Consider the following 26,528-nt stretch of genomic DNA (forward strand, 5'->3'; position numbering starts at 1 on the left):
GCCCCGGCAGAGCGTGAATCCCCATTTCTGCGCGGGCTGCTGCATGCCCGGTCACCCCTTCGAACGCTTTTCCGTCGCGGTTCCACTATAAGCGCGGGACACTCTGCTTGCCACCTGCTTGTTGGTCGCACTCCTCGCGGGTTTAACAAACCCCCCTGAGGGAGGCACGAGTGGCGGAGCGCCTAGTCTCAAAAAGGACACTTAAGAGAGGGGAACCGCACGGGCGCCCCTTCTCCGCGGCCACTTTTATGTCACCCGCAGGTCCCACCTGCGGCCACACCCCAGGAGCCTTTTGCCCTCTCGCGGCTGCCGTCGGTGAGTGGCGGCCCCGCCCCAGGGGCGCGGCGGGCGGCTGCCGGGGGCGCCATTGGCCCGCGTGCCGCCGGTGCCCCGCGCTTCGCCCCGCGGCGCCGAGACCTCCCCGGGGGGGCCGATGCGACTGCCGCCCGCTGACGCCTGCCAAGATGGCGGCTCCTGAGGAGGGGGGCACCGAGGCGCCGCCGCCCCCCCCTTCCGCTGAAGACGAGCCCCCGGGAGGGGCGGCCACCGACGGCGGGGCTGCCCTCAGCGTGGCGGCGGTCAGGGTCGCCCGGGCGCCGGAGGATGATGATGATGAGGAGGAGGAGGGTGGGGGTGTGGTGGGGTCCGCCGCCCCGCTGCCCCCCGCAGAGGGCCCGGAGCTGCTGGCGGTGACGGAGGAGTTGGCGCAGAGCTTGGCCGCCCTGGATGCCGGCGCGGCGGCGAGCGGCACCGTCCTCTACCTGCAGGCGGACGGGAGCCTGGTGGAGGGCGCGGGGATGAGCGCCGAGGAGCAGCGGCGGCTGCTGGAGCAGCTGCTGGCCAAGGCCGAGAGCCAGGGGCCGGGCACGGCCGAGCCTCCGCCCCCCCCGCCTCGGCACGCCGCCACGCCGCTGGCCCCCGCGGAGCTCCTGCGGGTCATCGAACAAGTGAGCAAGGCCCAGGAGCAGCAGAAGCCGCCGGCAGCCGCTTCTCCTCTGGAGCCGGGGCCGTCGCCCTGCCGCGGCGGGGGGTGCCCGCTGCCACCTCAGGCGTGCGGGGCCGCCCCGCCGCTGGCCAGCATCATGCAGAACGCCGCGCAGCAGCTGCAGAGCGTGGCCCAGCAGGTCGCCCTGCAGCAGGGCAAAGCCATGGCCGCCGCACGGCTCCTCCCGCAGAAGGTAGCCGGGGGTGCGGGGGTGTGGGTAGGGAGGGTGGACGGAACGAGCCTACTGCGCTCGTTTGCTGATGAAATCCACCGCCTAGGGCAGTTCTCGGGAGGGTGGTTACTGAGGTTTTGGTTGTTTTTTGCTTTCCTTCTCAGTCACAGCTGCCCTTGGGTGTAGACTCGAGTCTTGCAGCTGAAAGACACAACTTTCAGCGTGGTTTAGAAAAATCCACGTTTGTAGGTACGAGCTACTGCGGTCAGTATTTAGATCGGACTACACGTGCAACTGAAAGGGCTTCGAAAAGCTGTTTCATATTGGTTAAGCAGTGATGTACGTGCCCTTCTTCCAGAAGGTGACGGTACCTGGACTTTCAGCCTACGTTTTGGGATGCAGGAATTGTTAAATGATTGGTTCGAGCTGAGACAGAAATTTGGCTGAGGAGGAGAGACCATGAGGGAATTGAACAGTAACACAAACCTTACCTTCATCGTCATCACAAATTTAAATTTTTTTTTTACCTGAGCACTTAAGAGTGTGTCTTGAATGTGGTATTTAGCTTGTGTCATTTAGCAGACTGTAGTTTTCCTGCTTTTGGTTTGCTGAAGGTTATGAATCTGCTTATGTGGCGGCACTGACTGCTGTTTCCAAAGAGGGCTGCTGGCAGCAAGCACAGCTGTGACATGGCCCAGGAGCAAACTAGACATGCTTGAGTTAAACAGCAGTCGCAGTGTTGAATGTGCAGGAAAGCCATAGCCTGAAGGAAGGGAATCTGTGCTTTGATGTTAGATCCATCCTTTGATGCATGAAACTGGAAAAATAGTGGTGTGCATTGTTTTCTTCATGCTTTGCTTTAAGGGCATGTGTTTATCATGTTAATAAGTATTGTCTTTATTTATAAATACTGTATTTGTGTAATCTCTATTCTTCCTTTTTTCCACAAAAGCAACTGGAAGCCATTTGCGTCCAAGTTCAGCCAGGACAGATGAAGGAAACTGAAACTCCAGTGCCATCACTGGCACCAGTCCAGTCCAAAACTATAACGCTGAGTCAGTCGGTTGGTAGAAGTTCTAGCATACCAGGACTTGGTATTATTAATCCCCAGATAATTAGGATGCAGCCTGTCACAGGAACTGAGCAGCAGCAGCAGCAACAACAGCAACAACTATTCCTGCATAGTTCTTCTGAGTCTCCAGTTCAGTTGCTTATGCAGAGACCTTTACCATCCCATGGATCAGTGTCTGTCAGCAAGATTCCCACATCTAAGGTGCTAAATGGACAGAAAGCTACACGTGCCACTGTATCAGCTAGAAGGTCTCCAGATACTACCATGGCGGCAGCCAGTTCAGCAAATACTCTGATACCATGCCTTGAAAAAACCAAAAAAGATGGCAAGTTAAAAAAATCTTTGAAAGTGAAAACTCGTTCCGGACGGATTTCACGCCCCCCAAAATACAAAGCTAAAGATTATAAATTCATTAAAATGGAAGATTTGGCTGATGGTCATCAGTCCGACTCTGATGATTACTCTGAGTTGAGTATAGAAGATGATGAAGAAGGAAAGGTGAAGGGGAAGGATGCTTTATTCAGTTCTTCAAATTATAATCTGAAACCCAAAATGTTCAAATGTGAGACTTGTGAAAAATCCTACATAGGAAAGGGAGGATTAGCAAGACATTATAAACTTAACCCTGGCCATGGGCAGCTGGAGTCTTCACCTCAAAAAATAACTTTAAATAAGCCTAATGGAAGTATATTTGTGGACAGTGCTTGTGGAATAAGAGAGGAGACAGTGAGTTCAGGACATTTGGATTCAACTGCTGTCACTTTAAGTAATGAAAATGCACTATGTACCAGCCTGGAAGAAAATGTTGGTTTGAAGGCTGGAGAACAGGTAAAGTATGTTGCTTAGAAAAGCTGTCAATTCTGTGCAAAGTAGAATGGCAGTTGTGTAGCTCATACTATACTCATTCATTTGAGTTCCTGTTTAAAACAGCCTAATTATTTTTTATAACCCTGAAGGTAGAGATTTAAACACGTCGGTTCAGTAGAGCATTGCATTAGTAAAATGTAGAAGTCTTGTACTACTCAAGAAATATCCACTGATACACTAAATGAAAAAAAATTCCCATTGAAGTGCTTTAAAAATCAAATTGTCTCTTGCAGTGTTGTAGGAATAGTACTCTTGCACAGACACATAAAATACTGTTTTTCTGACATACAGTTTTCATCTTGAAAAAATCTGCACCAGTTGTGTTTTCTCTGCATTTGGTAAGAACACTAGGTTTGCTCAGTTACAGCCTTTCATATGATAGACTGCAAGACACAATTTGTCCTATTAATTTCTGTTACTGAAATAGGTATTTTTTTGGTGATGACACTTTTTTGGAATCTAGCAGTGGACTGCAGCTTTTTCAAGAGTAGGCTTTGAACGTGTGGCTTAGCCACCACTAGAAGCCAAACATTGCTGAAACCCGAGTCTCTGGGTTGGAAGCTATGTTAGCTGCAAATTTTTTTCCTGTTTTTTTTTTTAATTTAAGTTGGTCAGTTTAAAGTGAAGTTTCTCATTTAATATTAAAATTATGCTAACATCTTTCAGCAAGAGATACAGCAAAAAATACTTTTGGATGTAGCGGTGTCACATAAATTAATTTTATTTGTGAATGTGAAGTTCTCAGAAATGTGAAAATTTACAGTGTGAGGTGGAAGTGTGGCAAACAAACCTCCTCCACCCTCTACACTCCTCTGTCATCTTTGGAAGAAGAGAATTGCAGAATACCAAAGTCTGCTCTCTGTGTTACAGTTTTTGCTTCCCTGTGCAGCACTTACTTTTCTTGGGATGATGGGAATTTTGAAAAATTTCAGACAGTCTTATGTGAAATACTAGTCCTGACTGCTAGATTGCTGTTGGACTTGCTGCTTTTAACTAGCAAATACAGATTCTAATCTGCACTTCAACTTATTATTTATTACAGGTTTTGGTCAGGTACTTACTCTCCAGAAAGAAACAGGATTATTGAAACTGGTGTTTTGATACAGACAGGAAGGTGGTCAAGATCCCCATGCTCAGCCTAGTCTTATGTTGTATTTAGAACTAATTTAGTAATCGAATCCTTGGAGAGAACTGACATAAATTTGCCTTTTTTAGAGCTTTCCTCATCACTAGAATAGTAGGGAGCTACTGAACATTGGGATGAAAATATACCGATTATCAAAAGAAGCCTGATAAGCCTCATACTATTGTAAACTCCTCTCAGAAAGTACTTGGACATTCTTAGAAATTCAAGCTTGGCAGGGAAGACAAGACATGCTCAGCAGATATTACTGCTTTGATAAGTAAAAAAAAAAATTGCACTGAAATCACAAAAGTAACTTAAAAATAGAAAAATGTACTTGGAGTTTGCCATGTGATCCTCTAAGGGAAGCTACCTCTTAGCTGTGTTTGTAGGGAAAACTAAGGATTTTGAAATGTGGAATTGGGCAATATATCTTGACTGTGACTCAGGCTTGTCACAATTCATGGCTGTTTGGAGTTTTTCTCTTATATATAAAGAGCTTATGCTTTGACATAGATAAAATGAAAACAAATTTTTACTTTGGGTGTTTTTACTGGTAATTAAAATTTATTTCTATAACCTCTCTATTTGAAGAGGACATTTTACTTAAAAAAATACTAAATGTATTTAACTGGCATAAAACAACTCTTTACTTATCTTTACATATTTTATCAGAGATTACTTTATGTGCTGCAGAAGTAGCAGTCATACTAATGTGTTGATTTATTCCACAACTTTCTTTGCAGTTATGCTTGTATCCAGCTTTGCATTTACTCAGTATCCTATTTATTATTTACCCAGATTAAGAAAACATAAAATTGTCTTCCTCAAAACACTTTAAACGGTGAATAAGTACTTTTCTCTTTCTTTTAATTAAGACTTGTAAATCTGCAGGAAGCAGACACCTGGGAGAACAACAAAATGAAACCAGTTCAGGACACTGGGGATCCAAAACACCAAAAGGACCTGGAAAATCCAGACGACCAAAGAGATGTGGTCGACCAAGGATGGGTGGAAGATCCAGGTGTTCTGGGAGGCTTAGCAGACCTGGTCAGTCCCCTTCAAAGTCCACTAGTAGTGTGTCAGCTGAACACAATGTATTGAGAAGAAAAGCTAGGTTAAAAGAGGTATGGTTCTCTTCTGTAATTACTTCACAAGTACCTTCCCTCTGCCCTCTTTTTTTTGTTGTTGTTGTTTTTTTTTTTTTTTTTAAATCATCAGTTCTTTTCAAGAAATTGTTTTCAGAAGATTTTTTTTTTTTTAAACATCTTTGTGTAGTGACAAGATGAAAACCTAAGAAGAAAACACTAAGTTGTTTGTAAGGAAAAAATACTTTAAGCAGAACACTGGACAAATGGAAAATGGAGACTCATTCTGGAAAGGGACTTATGACATGTAGATATCCTCTCACTATCCTTTTTCTGGAGAAGGAAAATTACTAGCAGATATTATGTATTTCCTCCACCACTTAAAAAAAAAAGCCTAACTGAATCTGGGAACATAGAAAAAAAAACCAAACCCAACCCTCAGAGAAGTTCTTTGTGGAGGACAGAATGGGGGTTAAAATCCATATATTTAATATAGTTCTTAATTTTCATGTGTTGTGGAACATCCTTTACTGCTACAAAATCTACCGATGTTGCTCTTTTTATGAGCTGGCAACATTTGTGGGACTGAGTTTTGTCTGTATATGGATAGTAAGTGTTTTGAGGTTTTCTAATTTATCTCATCTTTTGGTGTTATGTTTGTTGTTCTCAAAGCTTCTTAAACATATAATGTATCTTTCAAAAATTAGTGATAATTTATGTTCTGCATGTGGGATGCATAGTGTCTGTAGGCTGCTCTGTTCTAATAAACTCATTTTGGCTTTTGACAGCTAATACAACAATGTGATAATGAAGACTTAATGGAGCTGGCTCTCCCACGTCTTACAAAGCTTGTTACAGTATATGAATTTCTGTTGATGAAGGTGAGAGTTTTATGTAAAAATGTTATTAAATTATTTTAGGGAGACTTCCATGAATATGCTTTAAAAGATTCCTTTAGAGATAGATCTGAATTTCCAAAGTTAAATTGTGCAGCATGTTCTACACATGACCTTGGTCTTAGACAGGCAAATCTCTGGTTGGTCTCTTGACTGAAAGTCTTGATTTTTCTGCCTGGTTCAGTGGCATTTTTTAATATTCCATAGGCTTTTGACTTGAATACTTCTGTTTTAAAAAGTTGAACAGAACGAACTGGCAGATTTTAATTTGATCTTTTTTTAAACTATAGGGATGGGGAAACAAACCCTATTTTTCACCTCTTATTTTTAGGTTGAAAAAGGGTATCCAGCCAAAGCTTACTTTCCAGATGTATATAGGGAATTTGAAGACTTGCATAATATGGTAAAGAAAATGGCTTATGATCACATCAGTAACTCTGATTTGCTGAGTTACCAGGAACCTGTTGAAATAAAAGATGCTAAGGTAATGAAGCACTCTGTTTGGAATTGGGATTTCTTTTTCGTTTGCTTTATTTATTTTAGATGCTGTGCATTTTTTATTTTTTCTCTGATAAGCTCTGTCATCCTGGTAAAGTTATTTGAAAAAAATCACGTAATATACATAAGAAAACATGCAAATATATACATTATTGTAAAAAGTCCCAATAACTAACTGAGTAGAAAAATAATTCCACAATAAAACCACAGTTCTAGTTCATGGCAGTAGAGAGAACAAGAAATTTAAAAATATTCTAGCAGCACTGATACATTTCTTGTGTATCTGGGGTAGTACAGAGTTGCATGTTACTGCAAGGTGTATTTAGCATTAACTCTCAATGAAAGTACACCTTGATGTGTGATTAGGAAGGGGGGGGCTATATTTAAAATCAATGGCCTTGATTTAAAGGGACAAGTGGTTTCAATGGAAAATGAGGACAAACTGAATGCATCTGTGCAGCTGACAGCAGTATCAGCAATTTGAAAGGTAGTGAATACATTAATAAAATTGCACACTAATATACTTCAGACTAATTGTTTATGTAGCTGTATCTAGAAAGACAAAGTAGATTTAGTTTTCCAAAATGTGGATCTGTTTATCCTTATGGATCCTTATCAATCTATGTTCCCCTTGCATAGAATAAAACAACTCTTTGTACGTAAAATTTTTCCTTTTCCCTTCCCTCTTTCCAGTAGCAAAGCTGCTATTTTGTATACTACCTGCAGCAGATTTTCTATAAATGATGTGCTCTTTAATGTACATTAGCACTGAATGTGCAGCTACTATGAGAGGGGAGCAGACTGGAAAACTCAGCTGGGGATGGTGGAGATAGATTTTGGTTCTTGTAAAAATCCTGGTTAAAAAAATGAAGTCTTGTACAAACTGTTAGCAGTGGCTCATTATTTTTCAGAATAAATAGTGTTATTTATTGTAAATGCTAAGGAACTTTTTAGAATTACTGTGTATTCATCTGGCTATTCTGTAATTAACACTGACATTTCCCCCTGAAGAAATGAAGTTCCATCAAGTAAAGGGATGCTATTGATACTGGTTATAAATATATATATATTCTATAACACAGAAGCACTTTCTTGCTTCCCTAGAGTGTTAATGTGATATTTTTAGTGTGGAATTATGTTTTTTTAAAATCCTCAAAGAAACAGAAAAAAAAACCTAGCCCAAAACCAACCAAACAAAAAACGCAAAACAAAGCACACCCCAAACCAAAACCCAACCCAACCAACCAACCAACCTGGCCTGGAGAAGTTATATAGTACCACACCTACATAAGGAATGAAGCACAGGAATGAAAAGGGGGCAAGGTGGGAAATCTTTATTAAGTCATACTCTTAGGAACACTTAAATGTTTTGTTTTTAAAAAAAAAATAAATTGAGAGCCACAACAGTGTTTTATTAAACTCAGTTCTTAGTAACTGTCTACGGATTCTATATATAACCATTGTACTCATAATTCTTGTGAGTTTGCATGTTAATATTCACCTTCAAATGAAGGTCATGTTCTGTTAATATGGAGGCTAGAAGAAAAGATGGGAGTCTGAATACTTCATCAAGCCATGATGATTGGACTGTCAGGCTCAACCCTGTGTAGTTCTAGTTCAGCTTCAAGAAAACAAGCCAGTATTTCAGCATTTATGTATTCAGACTGGAGAGGCTAACTTTTCCTTTTCTTCCTGTAACTGTTTTTAAAGGTTGCTGAATCACTAGGAATTACAGAAATACTCACTGGAGAACGAAAGACGCAAGGTGTAGACTCTTGTTCACAATGTGTAATTAAAATGGTTAGTGAGCAAGTGCCTGTGGAAATACTGGGACAGAAACGGTTAGTTGAGGTATGGAATAAATACCTGTGTGAAATTTACCCACAAAACTATGACAAATGAAGGCTTGTAAGGAATAAGTGTTTTAGCAAAATCATACTAGTATTACCTGACTCGTATTACAGTATGGCTTTCATGGTGTTCTGAAATACTGGGGTGTCAGAGCAGAGCATATGAACTAGTACTTTGGGAAGACACTTGGTAGCATTCAGGACAGGATTTCAAAGGCTAACAGGTAATGTCACGTTACAGGGAAGAAAGAGTTGGTTTTTATTTTTTGAGGTGGTAGTAGATGGGGTCCCCACAGTGAGAATGATCTGGAGTAAATGGGCTAACCTACAGCAGGCTCAGGTGCTGGAGAAGATTGCTCTGCTAACTGGTGGTAGGTGTAGGTGCATAAAAACAGTTGCTCTCTAACAAGTCAGTTGACCAGATTTTTTCAGTATACAGCTGTAGCAGGGAGCCACATTTCCTCTTCTTGAAAGCTTCCTATCTAATGGCCTGCCCCTTAACTGTTCTACTTTTTTATTTAAGCCAGAGTTGTTTCTGGTGGTGGATAAGTGAGACTTGTGTGTTTCAGTTTGCTGCCTGTGGTTAAATTTAAATAGCTGATGGGTCTTTCTTCATTAAACAAACAGTGTTGGGGGGGCTGTTCACAGCTCTTACTGAAGTCTGAGCAAGAGCTTATAGCATGCTTCATGCCATACAGTTAATCATAAAGGCTCAGAGAGAAGCTTTGTTGTTGAAGCAAAGAGCAGATTTTTTCAACCAAATAGCAGAAGTAATTAGTGACATTCTGTCAGAGTGTGAGGGTTGTGTTTAAATCACAGGAAACCTGTAGTGTAAAATCCTGTTTTTAAGGAGAGTATCAGTTCACTGCCATGAAGTGCCCACAGTTAGTTTGTGATCTTTTCCAATACTGTCAGCTGTTATGGTGGCAGCCAGTTAATTATCTCTTGTATTGACAGAGCACAGGGGAGGAACTGTTGCCATCAGCCAAAAGGACCAAGTTAGAAGATGTGAATAATGCTTATGCCAGTCAAGATGAAGTGAAAGAAAAGAGTGGGAATTTTTGTACACTGCTTGAAAAAGATGGTAACCTCTTCAGATTTTCTAATTCTGTTTTGTTTGCCAAGAGCTGAACAAATCTCTGTTCTTCAAGCTACTGTGTTTTTTGTCTTAAGGATTCATTTTTTCACTTACTTCACAGGTCCTCCAAAAGCAGATACTAAACTGGAAAAGCCTCATGGGGGGGAAAAGTTATGGATGTTACATACCACAGCAGTAGCTCAATTCTGAAAGCATGACAATCCAGATATTGGTGCTGCTGCAGTACTGTGAGCACAGTACTGTCCCCTCTGTGTGCTTCCAGAACACATTACTGTGTGCTCCATCCCTTATAATGCAGATTGTTCACCACCTTTGTATCAGCAGTAGGAGAGCAGAGGAAGAGGAAGCACTGTGCATGCCCTTCCTCTTTGCCCCAGCAAAAGGAGCCTGTGGGAGGGGAAAAGCTGGTGCAGGCTACCCTGTATCCCAGGGGAGATGCAGGACCTGGAGTCTGGATTTGAGGCACCATTTTGCACCACAGTCTTTGCATGGTTGCTGTTCTTTTTATGTTGTCTGTATCCCCCCTGCCCCTCAGATTAGCAGGGTAAGGGTGGATTAGATGGGAAAGCAAGATCTGTCCTCACCTGTAATCTGCCAAAATTCCACTGATGTCTATTGCAGTAATTCAGAGGCTTTATCATCACTGTTGTGAAAGGTTCCAGCCCCTACCCATCTCTAATAACATGTGCATATCAGTACCATTCTTTTGCATTGTATATATCTTTTTTTGGTGGTGCTGTAAGATGCTTTGCTTTTGGCCTTTGCTTGTCTTTCTGTTAATGGCTGTGGGTTTTTTGTTTTCTCCCTTAGTTTTTTCTTTCTCTGCATGCCCATGCTTACTTCTTACTGAATTTAGGGTTTTCTTCTGGGCTGTGAGTTTTCAAAATTTCATTTCACTTGCACTTTCTAGTCTACAGTACAAAAAGGTAGAAATGATCCCTTCTGCCATGTTAGGCCTCTGCTGTGCAGTTGTACCTCTCATAACAAACCCCCCCCAGAGCAACCCACTCACTTGTTCCTTTTGATCTTTAAGAATAAAAACTGACAGCTCATGCTACTGCAGCTTAGTTGCTGTTCAACTGCCTACTGGGTTTGTGACCTGGCTCTTGGGTTTAAGTTAAATAACTGGTAAAAGACTAAATTTCTAGTGTTTTTTTACCTTCTCTCTCACAGAATGAAAGTGCTCCTGGGGTTTTTACCACAGCTCATTGTATATGTTGTAACTTGACTTGTCTGAGACCAGGACAAGTTTGGTTATCAACAGAAACTTCATCAAATTTAAATGCTTCCATCAATGGTAATGGGAATACGCATCTGACAACTTTGGGCCTGGGATATTACCAGCAATATGCCAGGTGCAAAAACCCCTGAGTTTGACTTTCAGCCCATCCTGTAGTTTTCAGGATTAAGAGGAAAATGCAGCTTCTAATATAAGGTCCGTTGGCATGGAAATATTCAGTAATACCTCACTATCAAAAAACTTCCTAAGTATTTCTATACTGGCTTCCTAATTGGAAAGTGCTGTGAAACTCTTATTGCAGTGTGCTTCAGATTTGCTTATTTGGAGGAAGAAAGCAGGGAACTAGTCTAGCTTGTCCTCCAAAATTATGGCTGAATAAATTTTTGGATGTGTGATATTAGGTTGCCCAACAGAATGATACTTCTTTCATCTTTTCAGATTTTACTCCATTAAATGGAGAAATCCTGCTTTCAGAGGATAGGCAGACCACTGGCTGCACAACTGGAAGTACATTACAGACAGCAGAACACAATCCACTTGCTGATTCAGGAGTTAGAATTGATGCTGAAAATTCAGGTAACTTTTCTCAGACCGTGAAAATGAGGATAGAGTATTCCCAACCTGTGACTGTACAGGAACAAGATATGTCAGGTGATGCATCTCTGCTTCATACTGAAGTTGTATTGCCTGTTGAAGCAGCCAGCTCACCTCAGTTAGTTCAAGCACACTTTGTGAGTGAGAATACTGGAGGTGGACTGTCAAATCCTGACCTTTGCAGCTCAGTGAATGCAATGGGCAGTCAGAGTACTAACTTAGCAATGAGTGAAGATAATGGTCACGAACAAAAATATCACAAACTGCAAGAAGAAAAGCATAATTTTGCAATTAGAGAACATTCTGAACAACTTCCTAGTACTGATGTGACTGATGAGATGGAGGAACTTGAAAAAGTTTTTCCAACAAACGTTGTGCCAATGAACTACCCACACACTACTCAGGCTGAGTCGCACCAGAACGCTGTCCAGGAAGCCTCTCTGTCTGCTCATGTGAACTGTGAAAACGTGAGTGAATTTTCTTGTGGCACAGAGGAACAAGTGCTGGAGAATACAGTTACTGTAGATGAAACTGTAGCCTTTGAGATTACAGATGAGAGCCATGATTTTTTGTCTCAGGGACACGAACAGATTTTTATTCAGACTTCAGATGGGCTTATCCTGTCTCATCCTGAAACTGCTGTATTGTCTCAGGCAGAAGGCATTGTTATTGTAACTGATTCCAATGGTACCACCATGCACATTCGCACACCTGAGGGGATACCTTTGGAAACTGTGGAAGCACTACTGGCAATGGAAGCAGATGGCCAAAGTGAAGACATTTTGCTCTCACAAAGTGAATTTGAGCCATAAATTAGAAAACTATATGCTTTCTTCTGGAAAAGACTGACTATAAAAATGTATATTTTTCTAATGTGAATACTGGAATTATTGGAATTTAACTTATTTGTAAACTGTTTCTATGCCCTGTACTTTTTATAACTTATGTTTATATAAATTTAGCAGCATTGCAACCAAAAATTCTAGAATTAATGTCATTCTGTGTGCTTTATATGTTGGGGGTGGGTGGAAAGTGGAACTCTGTCAACCCTAAAACTGTTGCACTATTCCCTTTTGTTACATAATTCCTTTTCTCTCTAGCCATCTAAAAATGCAGTAAGTTGTACTGCAGTTCAGAAGTGATGTCCTGTGTACTGGCAAGCTGTATATGGGTAAAATAAAAACTTTTAAAAATATGCATTTTCTGTGCCATTGAGATTGCAAACCACTGTTGCACTTTCTTAAAGATAGCTTGAATATTCATTAGCATCTAGTCTTGATGTGCACAACTCTGCCTGGAAAAATGGGCCTTTTAAATATAATCCATACACATGCATTCTGGGAACAATGTGACAGCCTAGCTGATCCTGACTGAAATAAGCATCCACGGAGTTAGAGACAAAAATAGCCACAAAGAAGATCTGATTTGTGCTGAACTGTTGGAAATATATAAGTATGTTCACCTAATGTTCAGCCACACCATTAATAATGCTACTTAGAAAGAGGAAGGTAAGTAGTGATCTGATTTTTTCCTTAAGGAGATACCAAATTCTTTTTTTACTTTAGTTTGTGATGTTTTTACTTTTGTTAGACTTCAACTGCATGTTTTTCTTTTAGATGACACATCCTTTACCAGTTCTAAGCTTTGACCTTCCAAGTAACTCCATACTGTCCTGTACTATTTAATCATTAAAAAAAGGTATCCTTGAGTATAATCCCCGTTTCTCTATGCAGACAGAAAATTTCCTAAATTACTCACCTACTGCTGTCTTGTATTTTGGTTTGGTTTGTTGTTTTTTTTTCCCCTGATAAATTTTCCTTGGAAAAGATAAATTTGATTATCTAAACCACTACATTTTATGTACGGATGTGAAAGATGTCATGTGTCAGTGAGCTCCTGTCTGGTGATTGGGTTTATGGTAGTTTTTGGCTTGGGTCTTTTGTCTTCTGTTTTAGAAGGTGAAAATTGTCAGAGGATACAGGCCCACTTTATAAATACACATCCTGTACAAGGGAAGGTTCTGCTGGTCTTTCAAAGTCTTCAATTGCAGTGAGCAATTCTTTGTTACACACTCTGTACTCACTGCCTCAATACTACATCTGAGGGCTTCAAATATAACAATCAACTGCTTAGAGCTTCAATGGCAAAACATCTCTGCAATGATTTTGCTGTAATGTTCCAGGGTCTGATAGCAGTCAATGATCAAGGGGGTCTGTGAATATGAAGACTTCTTCCTGAAGAGCTTATTTCCTCTAAGAAACAGCAACAAACCACAATTTCCACCTGTGCAGAAAATGAAAATCTGCTTCAATTCTGCCTTAGCTATTGATTGGCACATACTGGGAAATACAGTGCACCTATTCTTATCTTAAGAGAACAATTCTATAAGTGAACCAACCTTTGCTCCTTGGAAAAGATTTTTCAAGTATGAAGGTGTTTCCATAGTGACAAGGGTCTGGCCCTACCCAGATAAATTAAAGTGGCTGTTAAACTAGGTGGATTGCTTGCACAGAAAAATAATAAAACCCAACAAAGGTATTCATAACTGATTGTATTCTTGAGCTTCAGCAGAATTTTTTTTTAGATGCTAGAAATGTGGGGTAAGAATAGAATGCTATTAAGCTGTCAAAGCCAACCTTGTTGTTGAACAGAGCAACGTGACAAGAAAGCTTTTCCAATTCATGTCTGCCTGTCTGTTCCATGTGTATTTCTCTTTCCATGCTTACAGGGTTTCAGCTTTGAACTCTTTCAGTAAGTGACACTACTTTTCCTATCAAAAACCTCTTCCAGAATCTCTTACTGTTTTAATTAGATTTTTCTAGAGTCAAACCACAGCTGTTACTGTCATTTCATTGCAGTTTGCATTTTGTGTGACTGTCTTTTAGTCAAAATAGTTGTTTCGTGGAGTATCAAGGGCAAACATCTGTCAGGGCACAACCATGACTCAACAGCCCTTAGAAACACTGAGTAATTGTGTGAAATGAGCTAAATCACAGGAGCAAGTCATACAGGCATTGAGTAAATGGGAAGAATCTGGATTATTAATCATAATTGAGAAAGCAGAAGGCCTAAATTCACTACACATTAAGGATTTAACTAAGAATTTGATGACACAGCTGCATAGTTTCCACCATGTAGTACTTTTCCCTGAAAACCACCAATTTGCAATAGCAGCTAGCAGTTATCAAAGGCTGGGTAAGTGTAGCAGCTTCTCAGCACTACCCAGGTCTGACAACAGATGCTACAGTGATTATTACATCTTTAGGAGTGAAAGAATATCAGGGTATTGAATTCCATTTCAGCACTTAACTTTCGCATTAACTGTTTCTCCAGAACACTCTCTACTCTTTTTTCCAAGAAAGCAGGATGAAAAAAAAAAAAAAAATGAAGAATTTGTGACACTGATTCCCATCATGTAAATTGCTAATGCAAAATCCAGAGGGGGCACACACAGAGGGGGGTTTGGTTAGACCAAACTCACTTGGCATCAGAAACAGTAATACAAGGAAAAAAAAAAATCACTGAGTCCTATGTTAGAAAGGAAACACTAAGAGATAAGGACAGGTCTTGTTTTTATTCAACAAATGCCTCTTAAAGAAAAAAAGTTACAATGAATTAAAGAGATGAGATCTTTTCATATAATGGCTGTGGAATGGTGAGTTGTAGTAAACCTTCCCACTGTGCTAGTTCAGGCTCAGATCACCCTAACCACACTGTAATAAAACCAAACCAGAATTTACACTACTGTCTTCAACAGCATTTCAAAACTACACACCAAACTACGTGGATACTTTTGGATCCATATTTGTATCCTGCCTTTTGTGCTTTCCTTTCCCTGTTTATAAAGCAAGTACAAATACACCAGTGCTGTTATCATGAAAAAAAAGAAAAAGAGAGAGAGGAAACATCAAGAAGTGTGGTATTTCTCTGGTGAATGGGACAATGTAGGTATTTTAGATTGTCAAGACTTGGAAAGTAGTTCCACATTCTTTGGTGCAGGTGTCTGTGCACTGAATGCCCCCCAGGCCACCCAGGAGTGCTTACTCCTTCTGATCATAGGGAACTTAGCTTCTACTACCTGTGGCCTCCTTTTTGCACTTGACATTGATAAAGAAACCAAAACCTGATCATCCCATGCAGAAAAAGGAGTATCAGATGAGACAAAATAATAAATACAAATAGAGTAAAATATTTTTAATAAGCTTTACAAATTCAGCTTACTTGGTAAGCATTGCAATTTGCCATTTCAGTTTCATCATTCAGTAAGCATCATTAGAAGTAAGCCATGTAACATTTGAAATTCTAGCACTGTCTATGTCCTGTTTCAAGCAGCATGGCTTCAAGTAGCAGTTTGCTGCTGTTTTCAATGTATGGCTGGTATAACCATGATGATAAATAGACCATCATCAAATCCTGGTCAGCAGAATGAGCAATTTCTTGTACAATTGTTTGCTTGAGCTGTAGTTCCTTCTTGTACATTTCAGAGAGCTTAAGAGAAACCTCATCTGAAATGGATTGAAAAGCCAAGCACATTGACCTGAGGATTTCAGCAATTTTCTAAAAGTTAAATTATACTTGTAATACGTTGATCATTAAAAAACTCTACCTCATGTAAGCTATTTCCCATATTTATACATCTTGTTTTTTGCAGCATTAATAATATTTGCACACTCAAACATAAAATGCTGAAGAATTTCCTCAGCTTTTGGCTATATTTTACACACGTGTGAAAAAGGAATCCCTTTTTAATTCTAGAATAAGCAGGAGTGATTCTCAGGTCCCTCTGAAAATTATCAATTTCTTTCAAATAACTGAAATGTGATTTTAAAATATTTGTAATGCTATCCCAAAATACAAGCTTCCCAATTTAGAGTCACAGTTGAGTTTAGCTAAAGGTTGTCCTCACATGCAAGGCAATTTAGTAATGCATGATCACTAATGAGTGATACTCATAACGAAAAAATAACAGTAAACCAAAACAACAGACCAAAACTGAAGTGTGTCATGTAAAATAGTGATATTGCTAGTAGTTACATTAATAATACCATCAAGGGGCCTAAAATCTATGCAATAATTTTTAATTGCTTGACTTTCTTAAAAAAAACCCAACAAAACAACAAGCCACACACAAATTACTTGTAAAGAGGGACTGATACTGTGTTTCTAACAGCCTGAATTATTACTACCTTCAAGATGATTTAAACTTTCATGAAGTAGACAGCATCACTAAATGATTCAGTCACAATGAGCATTTTGACCCAAGTTGTCTTTGTCATTTCTTTGTTTAATTCCTTTCTCTGCCCCTTTTAAGTTGTCAGAAATTAACCCCTAAGATTCTTACTAACTTGTGGTAGTGTAGTAAGAAGCAGGGCTTCACAAAGTGAGGTTCTCACTTCACAAAGAAGGCAGTTGGCTTGTGTGTGATCAGGCTTCTCTTAAATTCAGTTTTAAAACTGGTAATACCAGTGGAGAGTCACCACCTTTTGCCATCAAGTGAGTTCTAAAAAGATTGGTACATCAAACATTTTGTTGCTTGTCTTGACTGACACTGAGATCAGAGACATTTTTCTTTGGCTGAGAATTAAGAGGCATAGTTTGCTTGCATTCAAGGATTTCATTTCAGTGTCAAGTAACAAGTCAGCTAAGTCTACAGCTTAACAGTACGGGGTGGCAAATACGTCTCTCCCCGCAAAGGATGCAGCTGCTGCAGCTTGGACACCATAAACTGCTGACAGGCTCAGTTTTATGCTGTAATTGCTGCATGTCAGACAATGCTTAGCAATTCATACCAGCAGTCATCAGCAGTAACCCTAAGCCAAGAGGTGGATTCATGTGTTTATTGATTAGTCAATTATAAAGGAGACAGATACACTCTCTTTCTCTCCAAGGTAAGACATCCAGATAAAAGGGTTTACTTTCAGTCCCAAATTAGATGACATCAACAACACAATGCAATTAGCTAAGATAATCAATATTTTACTTACAGAAGTATGTTGTGGGCCATGTATGAAAGAAGGGTGCTGTGCAATTTCCAGCTCCGTGGTGGAATGTTTCCAAGTCACAGATTGCTTTAGAAGTTGAAGTAAGCTTTTCCATTTTCAGTTGTATTTTTGTCTGGAAATGATGAACATGTTAAAGAACATCTCAGGAACATTAGGCTACTATAATCTTAAACAATTTTGAAGAACATTCTATTTCTTAAGACTATTTAGTGTTAACCTCTCTAACTCTTTTATTTAACTCCAGACAGGAATCAAACCAGGAATTTCTGTAAAGATTTCATATGAGATATCCTAAGAATCTGAACACTGCAGCTATGAATTACTGACTGCTCTTGCCTAATTCCTTTGTTTCCCCTATGTACAAATATATTAAAGCCCTCTTCCATTTTTTAGCCTCTCTCTGGGTTTTTCCCATAGCAATTTAGTACTGGTGAAAAACATCAGACTCTCAATTATCAGTGTAGCACAAGCCCTATAAACACAGGCTTTCTTACATTATCGTTTCAAGGTGACTTAAATTTGACTTTAAAAGATCAGCAGCAGGTGAGAAAATCAGCTCAAGATACTACTGACAATATATATAGGTTAATTTAACATCTTGCTTTGAAAAAGAGGTCATTCCATCCACTTACTTCACATTCGCCTGACTTTGTGCATGACAAAGTGAGACTAATTTTTACAACAAAATGGAGCTTGCAGGCTGTATCTTTAAGTCAATAAGCTAAAATACAGGTATTTCTATAAATTCATAAGCTGGTACTGACTCATAAGAATTAAAAATAAATGTCTGTAGTAGCTATGTTTAGTATCCAATCTAATAGTGGCTGCTTAGTCTCCCTTTACTCAGAAGTAACAAAAAATGCCATCAGCACAGTTGGTAGTCTGAATACAAAACTATCTCAATGGGAAAAACAAAAAAAAACCCCAACACATTACAGTTACTTTTAGCCACAGAAGAAAATTTGAGGAAAATCTACCCGATTTCCTGCTTCTTCTAAATACTGGATCTAAATTCCCAGATCTATCATCTTTTTAACATGACTCCACTTTTGCAGAAGACTGTAAGAATTATTTTTAATAAGAATTTTAAATTACAGTATCAGGCAAAAAAACCCAGTCTTTCTGCTTCCTATCAAACTGACAGGTGACATTAATTCCTAGCAAGGTATCCAGAAAAAAGGTGGGTTACATAATAATTATTTTACTCTATTCTTCAGAGGATTTCTGCACAGAAAATTCAGGTAGGCAGACCAAAACCACAAGTGCATTATATCTAATCAAAGATAGCTGCAAGGATATAATGGCAGGTAAAGCACTGCTTTATGCTTTGTTGTTTGTTCTGCTCTATTCAAAGAGAATATTCAGGATGAGAAAACAGGTGCAGTTTTAGAATGCATTTTTTATACAAACTGCTTTCAGAAGATCACTTCATAAAGGAAGTGGAATTACAAGCAGAAGACAGATGGAAAACCAACTTTCAAATTTACCAACCAAGCAAATAAATGGTGCACACTACATGTATAATAATTTGTTTGAAGCCCAAGAAATATGAATAAAAATTCCAATTTTCTGTTTACAACAAATATTTGATGTCATACTTGGAGACACTTGGAATTGATTCATATTGATGAAGACTGAAAAAATGAACATTACCATATGCTTTAAGGTCTCAAGTAATTCTGCACAACAGCTGTCCAGTTCTTCATTGTATTTTGGAGCTGTCTTTTCAGATTCTGTGGCACTGCTATCACATTCTATCTTCAGTTTGTTGTCTTGAAATCTAAAATAGAAACATAAGGCAGAGTGAACAATTGAGTATAGGTTTGACTGAGCTGTGCATATTTAAAATCCAGGTGGTACAGCATTTTTCACTTGCTATTAATGAGAATTTATACATAAAATACTGAGAGACACAGCCAGCCATGTGAGCAACTGGGGTTGATTCCTCCTTCAGAGGAACATAGAATTACACTACCTTAAAGAATGCACTTGATAGAGCTGCAGGTGTTAATACTTCTTCCCACTTCACCACCCTGTGGTGGAGGTTACTGTCTTGTAACAGGCAAAGTATTGCCCAGGCTTCAGCTGCTCCAGATGACAACCTGCTGACTCATCACAAACTCACCTTCATGCACAATTTAAGCTAAAACACTCCACTGTGAACCCAGAGCAGCTCATGTGCAGATACCTATCCTGTCTTGCTGACTCCCACAGAAGCTGTAAGCTTAGACAGGGAGTTGCTAGAAAGTGGAAGCAACATCTGACACCATTAGAGAAAAAAAATAATTAGCAATTTCTGAGCTACTACATGTCAGAACCCTGTCAGACAAACCCTGTTCAGCTCTCAGGACTCTGGAGAAGTTTTCTACTCAAATCCCTGTTAGCTAAAGGTTTGTTTTACAGCACAAACATAACAGCTCTAGTGAAAAGGTTTTTATTATTTTTTTGTAATTATCACTGTTCTATTTTTTATCTATATCAATCACTGATTCTAAAAATCTGATGGAATCTTACTTTAGTGAAATTCGGTAATACTGGCCTCAGTGCATATGTGCATGAGAGTAAAGAATTCACATGGGCTGAGATTTATAGTATTACATTCCAAATTTATCTATTATATATTTGAAATATCTGCTGTGCCTAACTATGCATAATAAAAATTTTCCATTTCTTAAAAATATCACGACTTTACGTATTATTTTAATATTTGTAAGACATTATTCTTGAATACAAATGGTTTTTATAACCAAAAAGTGTCACTGCTGAGTTTGATCTAAGAGCTGGCTTATTCACTCTGACATGTTCTTTCTCCATCTTTAGTAAGAACTTTCTAGTGAAGAAAAGATTAGTTTCTCAATAAAAGCAACCTTTATGCTGTCTTTCCTTGTATGTATTAGCATACTTACTGCTCACTGATCTTCATGTTGACTATTTTGTTTGCTGTTGTAAATCCATTATCATTCAGTCTCTCCCATTTCATCATTAAATTATGCCAGTCTGCTGCATTATCTTTAAGTTTTCTTGCACTGACTGATAAAACAGGTCTTCTTGGAGTACTGTCAGCAGGACTTTTTGCTACATGAGAAAATAAATTCAAGCCATTTAAAGCATGCAGTAAAAAAATCAGTGTGATGTCTGGCAGCTGCTTGTGCAGATGATTTCCTTGCTTCACCTGCTGAATATCGATTAAAGTGGAATTTATATTAATTTCCCTCAGTCATGAAATCTTAATTCCTCAGCGTTGTTACAATTCACAAGCAAATCGCGTTATTAAAAACCATACAAGCATGTTGCGTATCATACAAGCATGATACTGTAGCTTTGCAACACTGACCGGTCCTGGGCGTGGTTCTGCCCGGCACCAGCACTCGCAGCCCCTTCACTCCTCAGGCACCCAGGGGGCCGCCAGCCCGGCCCGAAGCTCAGCATTCACAGGGCCGCCTGAAAAGCGGTCACGAACGTGGAGCCCCCACACACAGCAAGGCACGCGGGTCACTCACTTCTATCACGACCGGGGTGCTGGGGGGCAACTTCCTCACCCGTGCCTGAACTCAGGAGGCTGTCCGGGCTCCACAGGCACTCTGCTATTTCACTTAGCAAAGCCCGGTTCCCCACTTTGGCTGCTTCCCACTGACCTCCTCCCGCCCTCCGCTCCCTCCCCGGGGTGAGCAGCCGGCGCCTGGCCCCGGCCGATGCCTCCGCCTGATGGGGCCATGGGAAGGGAGCGAACCCCGCTACCCTCACTCACCCGCCATGGCGGCGCCCCGCCGGGCCGCGGAAGTGCGCTCACGTCCGGCCCCGCCCAGGCCCGGCCCCGCCGACCGGCGCAGGCAGCCGGGGCCGCCGCCACCGCCTCGGGCCTGGGAGGCAGCGCTCTCCCTACCTCCACCCTTGCCGGGAGCTGTAGCCGCTCTCCGCTCATGAAGAGGTGAGTGCAGCCGCGTCTCCGCGGAGACGGGCGGAAGCCGCCTGAGGGGCTGCGCTGTCTCTCGCTCCTCTCCCCGCCCGCCTCAAGCGGGGCCTGCCTGTTGCGGCCAGGGTGAGCGGGTGAAGGTGGCGCGGGGAGCGGGCCGGCTCTCCGGGGGTCTCGCCTTGGGGCAGGCTGAGGGGGTGTTCGGGGGGGCGACGGGCGAGGCGGCCGTTGCTTGCCCGCGGAGCACCCCTTCCACATTCCCCTTTCCCTCCCCCCGTCCTCCCCGCCGTCTCCTGCCCGGCTGGGACTCTGGAGAGTAAATCCGGCATAATCTGAGGAAAATCCATCGGGAAGGTGAGGCTGCTGGGAGCCCGTTCCGGTGTTCTTCCTCCTCTGTCAGGAGCTGCAACCCCTCCAGTGCTGGAAAGCATCGTGTTAGGGGGGAATGGTTGGAAACATCTGCCAGAATATGGAGACACGTAGAAGGAAGAAAGGTTTCCTAGAGTGGTTGGGTGTCTCAAGACCATCGGGGAGGGGAGAGCCTTCTCTCCGCTGCCCCCCTTGGTGTAGGTGCCCGCGCCGTGACCCAGGTGCTTCTTTTCCCGTCCGTTCCCTCCCCTAGGTTTAGACTTTTTATGTGTTTTTCCTTTCAAAACAAACTCTTCTGAGCCATATATGCAGCGTTTCACGTGCCGTGTGAGGCGATGCGCGTGTTAATTATCGTGACCGGTGTGCTGGCCGGTGCCCTGCCTGCCGGCGGGATGCGGGAATCGGAGCCCGTGGTTCCAGCGGCTCTCAGCTGCCTGGGCTTGGCAGCTGTGCCCTGTGAAAAGCTCTCAGATGTGGCAGCCTCCTTGGCCTGCTCTTTAGGCAAAAAAAAAAAAAAAAAAAATGGTGAGAAGTCTTAGAAAATAAAACTGTTTTCCTGTTGTTATTGGGCAGGATCTAGCTGAGATCAGAGACTTTTGCGTTTATTTGTGGTCATATAGGTGAGTTTGTCCATACTCTGAAGGAGCTTAAATTTGATTTTTTATGCCAAAGAATAAAACCCAAAACAAAACAGAACTGTTGTTCCTCTTGATCAGGAATGATACTTTGACAGGTTTAAACTCTTGCAGTCAATCTGTGGCATACCCTGGCACTAAACCTTTAACCACTCTCTGCCTGTTTAACCGTGGGATTATCTCTTACATTAGTTACCTCTGCTGGGCAGTGTTGGGCCTTATTCCTGTTTCTGAGACCAGAAAAAATTATAAAAAGACTGTTTTCAAAACAGCATGGCCTTGAATGCAGAATTTATTAAGCTTGTGAACTTTCTTGGGAAGGAAGGACTGTTTTTGTCACGCTTTTTCAGTGTGCACCAGAAGGTATTTGTCTTTATTTTATCTCTGCTGCAGGACAGCTGCTTAGCAGAGGCTGATCTGCCCTGCATGGCTGTTGCGTACTTCAGAGTAACTGTGGCTGACACAGGCTGAGCATGTGCATCTGATTCCAAAATCTGTCTGAGAAAACAGATTATATCCACTGTTTGTCTTTGATTAACAAAGGAGGAAGACCAGCTAATAAATAATCCTAAAGCCGTTGGGAAAGAAAATGCTTGTGAATCCCAACTTTATTTTGGGGTATGTTGAAGACTTTAGGCTCAATAGCAGGTAACTGTGGTGTTCAGAGATTTTTAATATGTAGGCCACATTGCAGTTCTCTAATACTTTATACATTTGTTCTGTGAAGCTAAAATTAATTAGCAGTATTTTAAGTAAAGTGATGATTTGAGTTTTGTTTTCAGACAAGCAGAGAGAGTGTTTTCTTAGTCTGTGAACCAATCAAGATGAATCTAATTTGTGAAAATAAAGAAATCATAGTGTATTAATGCATTTTTTTATTTTATCAGGGTAGAGAACAAAACTTAATTTAATTTTATTACAACTTTGCTATCAGAGAACATTAAAGTAAGATTTTCTATAAATTTTATGAAGAGTGAGAATCCTAACCTGACTGGGTTTTTAAAATTTAACTTAGTATATGATAAAAAATAATTCCTCCCAGTGTGTTCTGTGGGGAAATAAAGACCCTTTGAAAAACTGCCTTTTTCTCTCTTTTGAAAATAAGTGTAAAGTTACAAAGCATTCACCAGGTTGCATAGCGTTGTTGTAGAGGAAAGAGTAGTAGCCTTTTTCTGGATAACACAAATTTCCATAATGCCAAACTAATTACTGTGTTTTTTTAAGAGTTTAGTAGAGCTTGAAGGAGAAGTGATGGAAAGTAAGAAATAATGAATTTTGAGAACTTAAAAGGTCTGTTGGCAACTTGGGAGTGTGAGAATGTTCCAGCTATGAGAGCTTTGGATGGTGTCAGACATGAACTGTAAGATTGACAAAGGGGACTTAAAATCAAGATATGTAAAATGAGGCAGTATCTAGAGAATGGTACAAATTGAGATTAGATGGAGGAAGATTTTTATCTGTGAGACTCAGGACAAAGGCTAGATTTTATTTTCTTAGAAAAAAAGAGTGAAATGGGGGGGAAAAGACCAGCAACTCATACAGTTACTAACCTGGCAAAGCAGCTTGTTTGGAGCAGTGAACAACAGATTTCAGCAGTGGGTTCTCTTTTAATTTAGTCGACTGCAGATAGAAGATAATAAATGATAAAGAAAAGGGTGTGAGACCCAAAATATAGGATAAGAAACAGTGTGTGAAAATACTGTAAAAGAATGGTGGTGCACTGAGGTTATCTGTTAAATTAATAAACAGCTCTGAAAGGAACTCTTCATTCAGAAATAGTTTGGACACATTAATAAGCTAATCCTTGCAATATTTTATGAAATAGGTGTCATGTCAGGTAATAAACAGGAGGAAAGTGGAATTAATTTGTCACAGTTAAAAACACCTAATTGCTGCTATCTTATTTCCTGTAGTTTTTGTAACATAAGTATAATATGGGTCTACTTACCAATCTTTATTCCTCTGGTCTTGTCTAATGTGGGCTTGAATGGGAAATGTCACACAAGTAATCCCTTTGGTTCAGTGGGATTGTGTATTGACAGCAAGGGTTGCAGGGCCAAAAGCCAGCATGCTGAATCCTCTTTCACAATAACCAAAATATTCTGCAAATTGAAACATCAGAGCTTTTCACAGTAATAGAGGTATTAAAATAGAGCAGCAATAGTTTTTCTAATTTAGTTTATATATACCATAAGCAATGTGTGAAGCTGCCATACAAATACCATTTTCCATCCTTAGAGAAATAAAAACTAGGCACAAGAGGACATATTGCATAAATTGCCATAGGAATACTTTACAGAATATTTTCCATTATTTGGAACTGTTTCTATTTTCAGTTGGCATTATTCTGTTTTGCTCTAAGGAAGTTATAACTCTGCTGAAGCTTAAGAAAATCTTCAGTTTTACAGGTTTAACAGTTGTGGAAAGCATTCTTCTTTACAGAAATCCAAAGTCCTTGTCTTGGGAAACTGAATGTATTTTTGGCAGATTTTAAACCATTCAGTTAACCAGACTTAGTCATAGCAAAATAAAATTTTAAAAGTGAAGTTTTCTTTCTTTTTCTGTGTTCCAGAGTCATCATGAGGAGAATAGGTATTGGTGCAAAATGTGAAGTGACAGCCTTGCCAAGAGCAATGAGAAAAATTACTGGGTTTAATTAAACTTTAAAAATATTTTTACATATGTCATGGTCATATGATTTTTTTTCTGAAGATTCAGGTATTTTATTACCATAATGAGATCTGAGTAGATTCTTTTTCTTGAAGGCAAACAGAATCTTTGTTTCCATTATTCTTAGAAAGATACCAGAATTATCCCCTCAGTATATTTACAGCTTGTCAACATGAAATTATTTGCTAAACTGTAGAGGGAAGCATGGGCATATGGTACTTTTTTTCTGTTTTCTCCTTATCTCTAATTTCAGTCACTGTGTGGATATTTTCCTGCATTTGACAAACTGGAACTTCTTTCACTTTTTGTATTGCCCCTTTCTTCCCACACTTGTCTTATTTTTTTGTTTTTATTTTATTATATAGCAGTGTAGTTCTAATGGAATTGTTTCTCAACCATGTTTTTCTTGGGGTGCGGGGCATGAAGGAGTTGAACTTACATACTGATTTGCCACTTTGATCTTACAGCACTGTCTGACAGAGTGACTATCCTATCCTCAGCACTGGGAGTACTGGGGGCAGAGTTTGCTGGTAGATGAAGAAATAGACTGCATGAATTATTCAGTGTCAGAAGAAACACTGTGAAGAAGAAACTCATCAACTTTGAGCTTGCACAAGAAGTGGTCATCCCATATTTAGTGGCTACCATACATGCTTAGGTAATGGCTGAACCTAAGAAACAAGCTTACTCTTAAGGAAAAGTTACTAGAATGTTATATTCACTACAAGAGCTTAACTTTTTCTATATAGAAAACAGAACCCGAGAATTTCTGCATCCCCACTTGCCAAGTGGTGGCTTTCTCTTAACCATTTACCCTTTCCAAAGAAGTTAATGGCATGTATTTTGCTTTTGTCTTTCAGATTTCCTTATGTGGTCAAGTAGATGTGCTTATTTCAGCCTTAAACTTGTTGATGCCGATGCTTGCTATGGCATCTGTGGCTTCACCAGTTATATTTAAGGAGTTTTGTCCCTTATATTATCTTCTCAATGCCATTCCTACAAAGATCCAGAAAGGCTTTCGCTCTATTGTGGTATACCTGACAGCACTTGATACCAATGGAGACTACATTGCTGTGGGGAGCAGCATTGGGATGCTTTATCTCTACTGCAGGCACTTAAACCAGATGAAAAAATATAATTTTGAGGTAAATGGTAACTTCCAGTCTTCTCTAATGAAGCTGCGCTACTCAGAATTGAGCTGCTGTCTGTCTCATTAACTTTGTGGGTTTTCTGTATGGTTTGTTTCAACAGGGGAAGTGTGAATCTATTACTTTTGTAAAGCTATTGAGTTGTTTCGATGATCTGGTTGCTGTTGGTACAGCCTCCGGTCGGGTTGCAGTTTTTCAGCTTGTGTCTTCATTACCTGGAAGAAACAAACAGGTAAATCTTTGCATTTGACTGAACTTCTGAGAGGTTTAGTATGGCAAATGCTATCGGTGTTAATCCTGATGCTTT

General features: G+C 40.4%; 3 protein-coding genes across 7 annotated transcripts in view; 2 read left to right on the forward strand and 1 right to left on the reverse strand.

Moving 5' to 3' along the window:
• Positions 1-464: 464 nt before the first annotated feature.
• Positions 465-12,669, forward strand: ZNF839 (zinc finger protein 839). The gene is made up of 10 exons (XM_030452098.1): positions 465-578; positions 618-767; positions 846-1,178; positions 2,110-3,066; positions 5,098-5,346; positions 6,096-6,188; positions 6,535-6,687; positions 8,412-8,552; positions 9,509-9,635; positions 11,329-12,669. Exons 1-10 carry the CDS (start codon positions 465-467, stop codon positions 12,294-12,296), a joined length of 3,285 nt encoding a protein of 1,094 aa, XP_030307958.1. The 3' UTR covers positions 12,297-12,669.
• Positions 12,670-15,663: 2,994 nt separating this feature from the next.
• CINP (cyclin dependent kinase 2 interacting protein) lies at positions 15,664-21,339 on the reverse strand. Of its 4 annotated transcripts, none has more exons than XM_030451793.1 (5): positions 21,235-21,339; positions 20,393-20,561; positions 19,140-19,266; positions 17,469-17,598; positions 15,664-15,989 (listed from the first exon to the last, which is right to left on the reverse strand). In XM_030451793.1, the coding sequence occupies exons 1-5, from the start codon at positions 21,239-21,241 to the stop codon at positions 15,787-15,789; spliced, it is 636 nt and encodes a 211-aa protein (XP_030307653.1). In that variant the 5' UTR covers positions 21,242-21,339; the 3' UTR covers positions 15,664-15,786. The 4 variants fall into 4 exon arrangements, with proteins under 4 accessions (XP_030307653.1, XP_030307656.1, XP_030307655.1 ...); XM_030451796.1 differs by lacking the exon at positions 21,235-21,339 and adding an exon at positions 20,987-21,162; XM_030451795.1 differs by lacking the exon at positions 21,235-21,339 and adding an exon at positions 20,821-21,029.
• The window catches only part of TECPR2 (tectonin beta-propeller repeat containing 2), a 39,762-nt gene continuing 34,525 nt past the window's right edge, over positions 21,292-26,528 (forward strand). Inside the window, exons 1-4 of one of the 2 annotated variants that reach the window (XM_030451791.1) lie at positions 21,300-21,414; positions 25,541-25,731; positions 25,934-26,218; positions 26,325-26,453. In XM_030451791.1, coding sequence (XP_030307651.1) covers positions 25,985-26,218; positions 26,325-26,453 — 363 coding nt within the window. In that variant the 5' untranslated portion in view covers positions 21,300-21,414; positions 25,541-25,731; positions 25,934-25,984. Of the gene's footprint in view, positions 21,415-25,540; positions 25,732-25,933; positions 26,219-26,324; positions 26,454-26,528 lie in introns of both variants that reach the window. The other variant, XM_030451792.1, reaches the window with a different exon arrangement.

Source organism: Calypte anna, chromosome 5A (genome assembly GCF_003957555.1).
Source record: "Calypte anna isolate BGI_N300 chromosome 5A, bCalAnn1_v1.p, whole genome shotgun sequence".
NCBI lineage: Eukaryota > Metazoa > Chordata > Aves > Apodiformes > Trochilidae > Calypte > Calypte anna.

Coding starts and splice junctions, on each gene's coding strand:
- ZNF839 (XM_030452098.1), top strand. CDS start 465: ATGGCGGCTCCTGAGGAGGGGGGCACCGAGGCGCCGCCGCCCCCCCCT. Junction 768..845: donor GCACCGTCCTCTACCTGCAG/GCGGACGGGAGC, acceptor CTGCTGGCCAAG/GCCGAGAGCCAGGGGCCGGG. Junction 8,553..9,508: donor GACAGAAACGGTTAGTTGAG/GTATGGAATAAA, acceptor TTGTATTGACAG/AGCACAGGGGAGGAACTGTT.
- CINP (XM_030451793.1), bottom strand. Junction 19,267..20,392: donor AACATGAAGATCAGTGAGCA/GTAAGTATGCTA, acceptor TTTCTATTTTAG/ATTTCAAGACAACAAACTGA. Junction 17,599..19,139: donor TTGAGACCTTAAAGCATATG/GTAATGTTCATT, acceptor CATCATTTCCAG/ACAAAAATACAACTGAAAAT.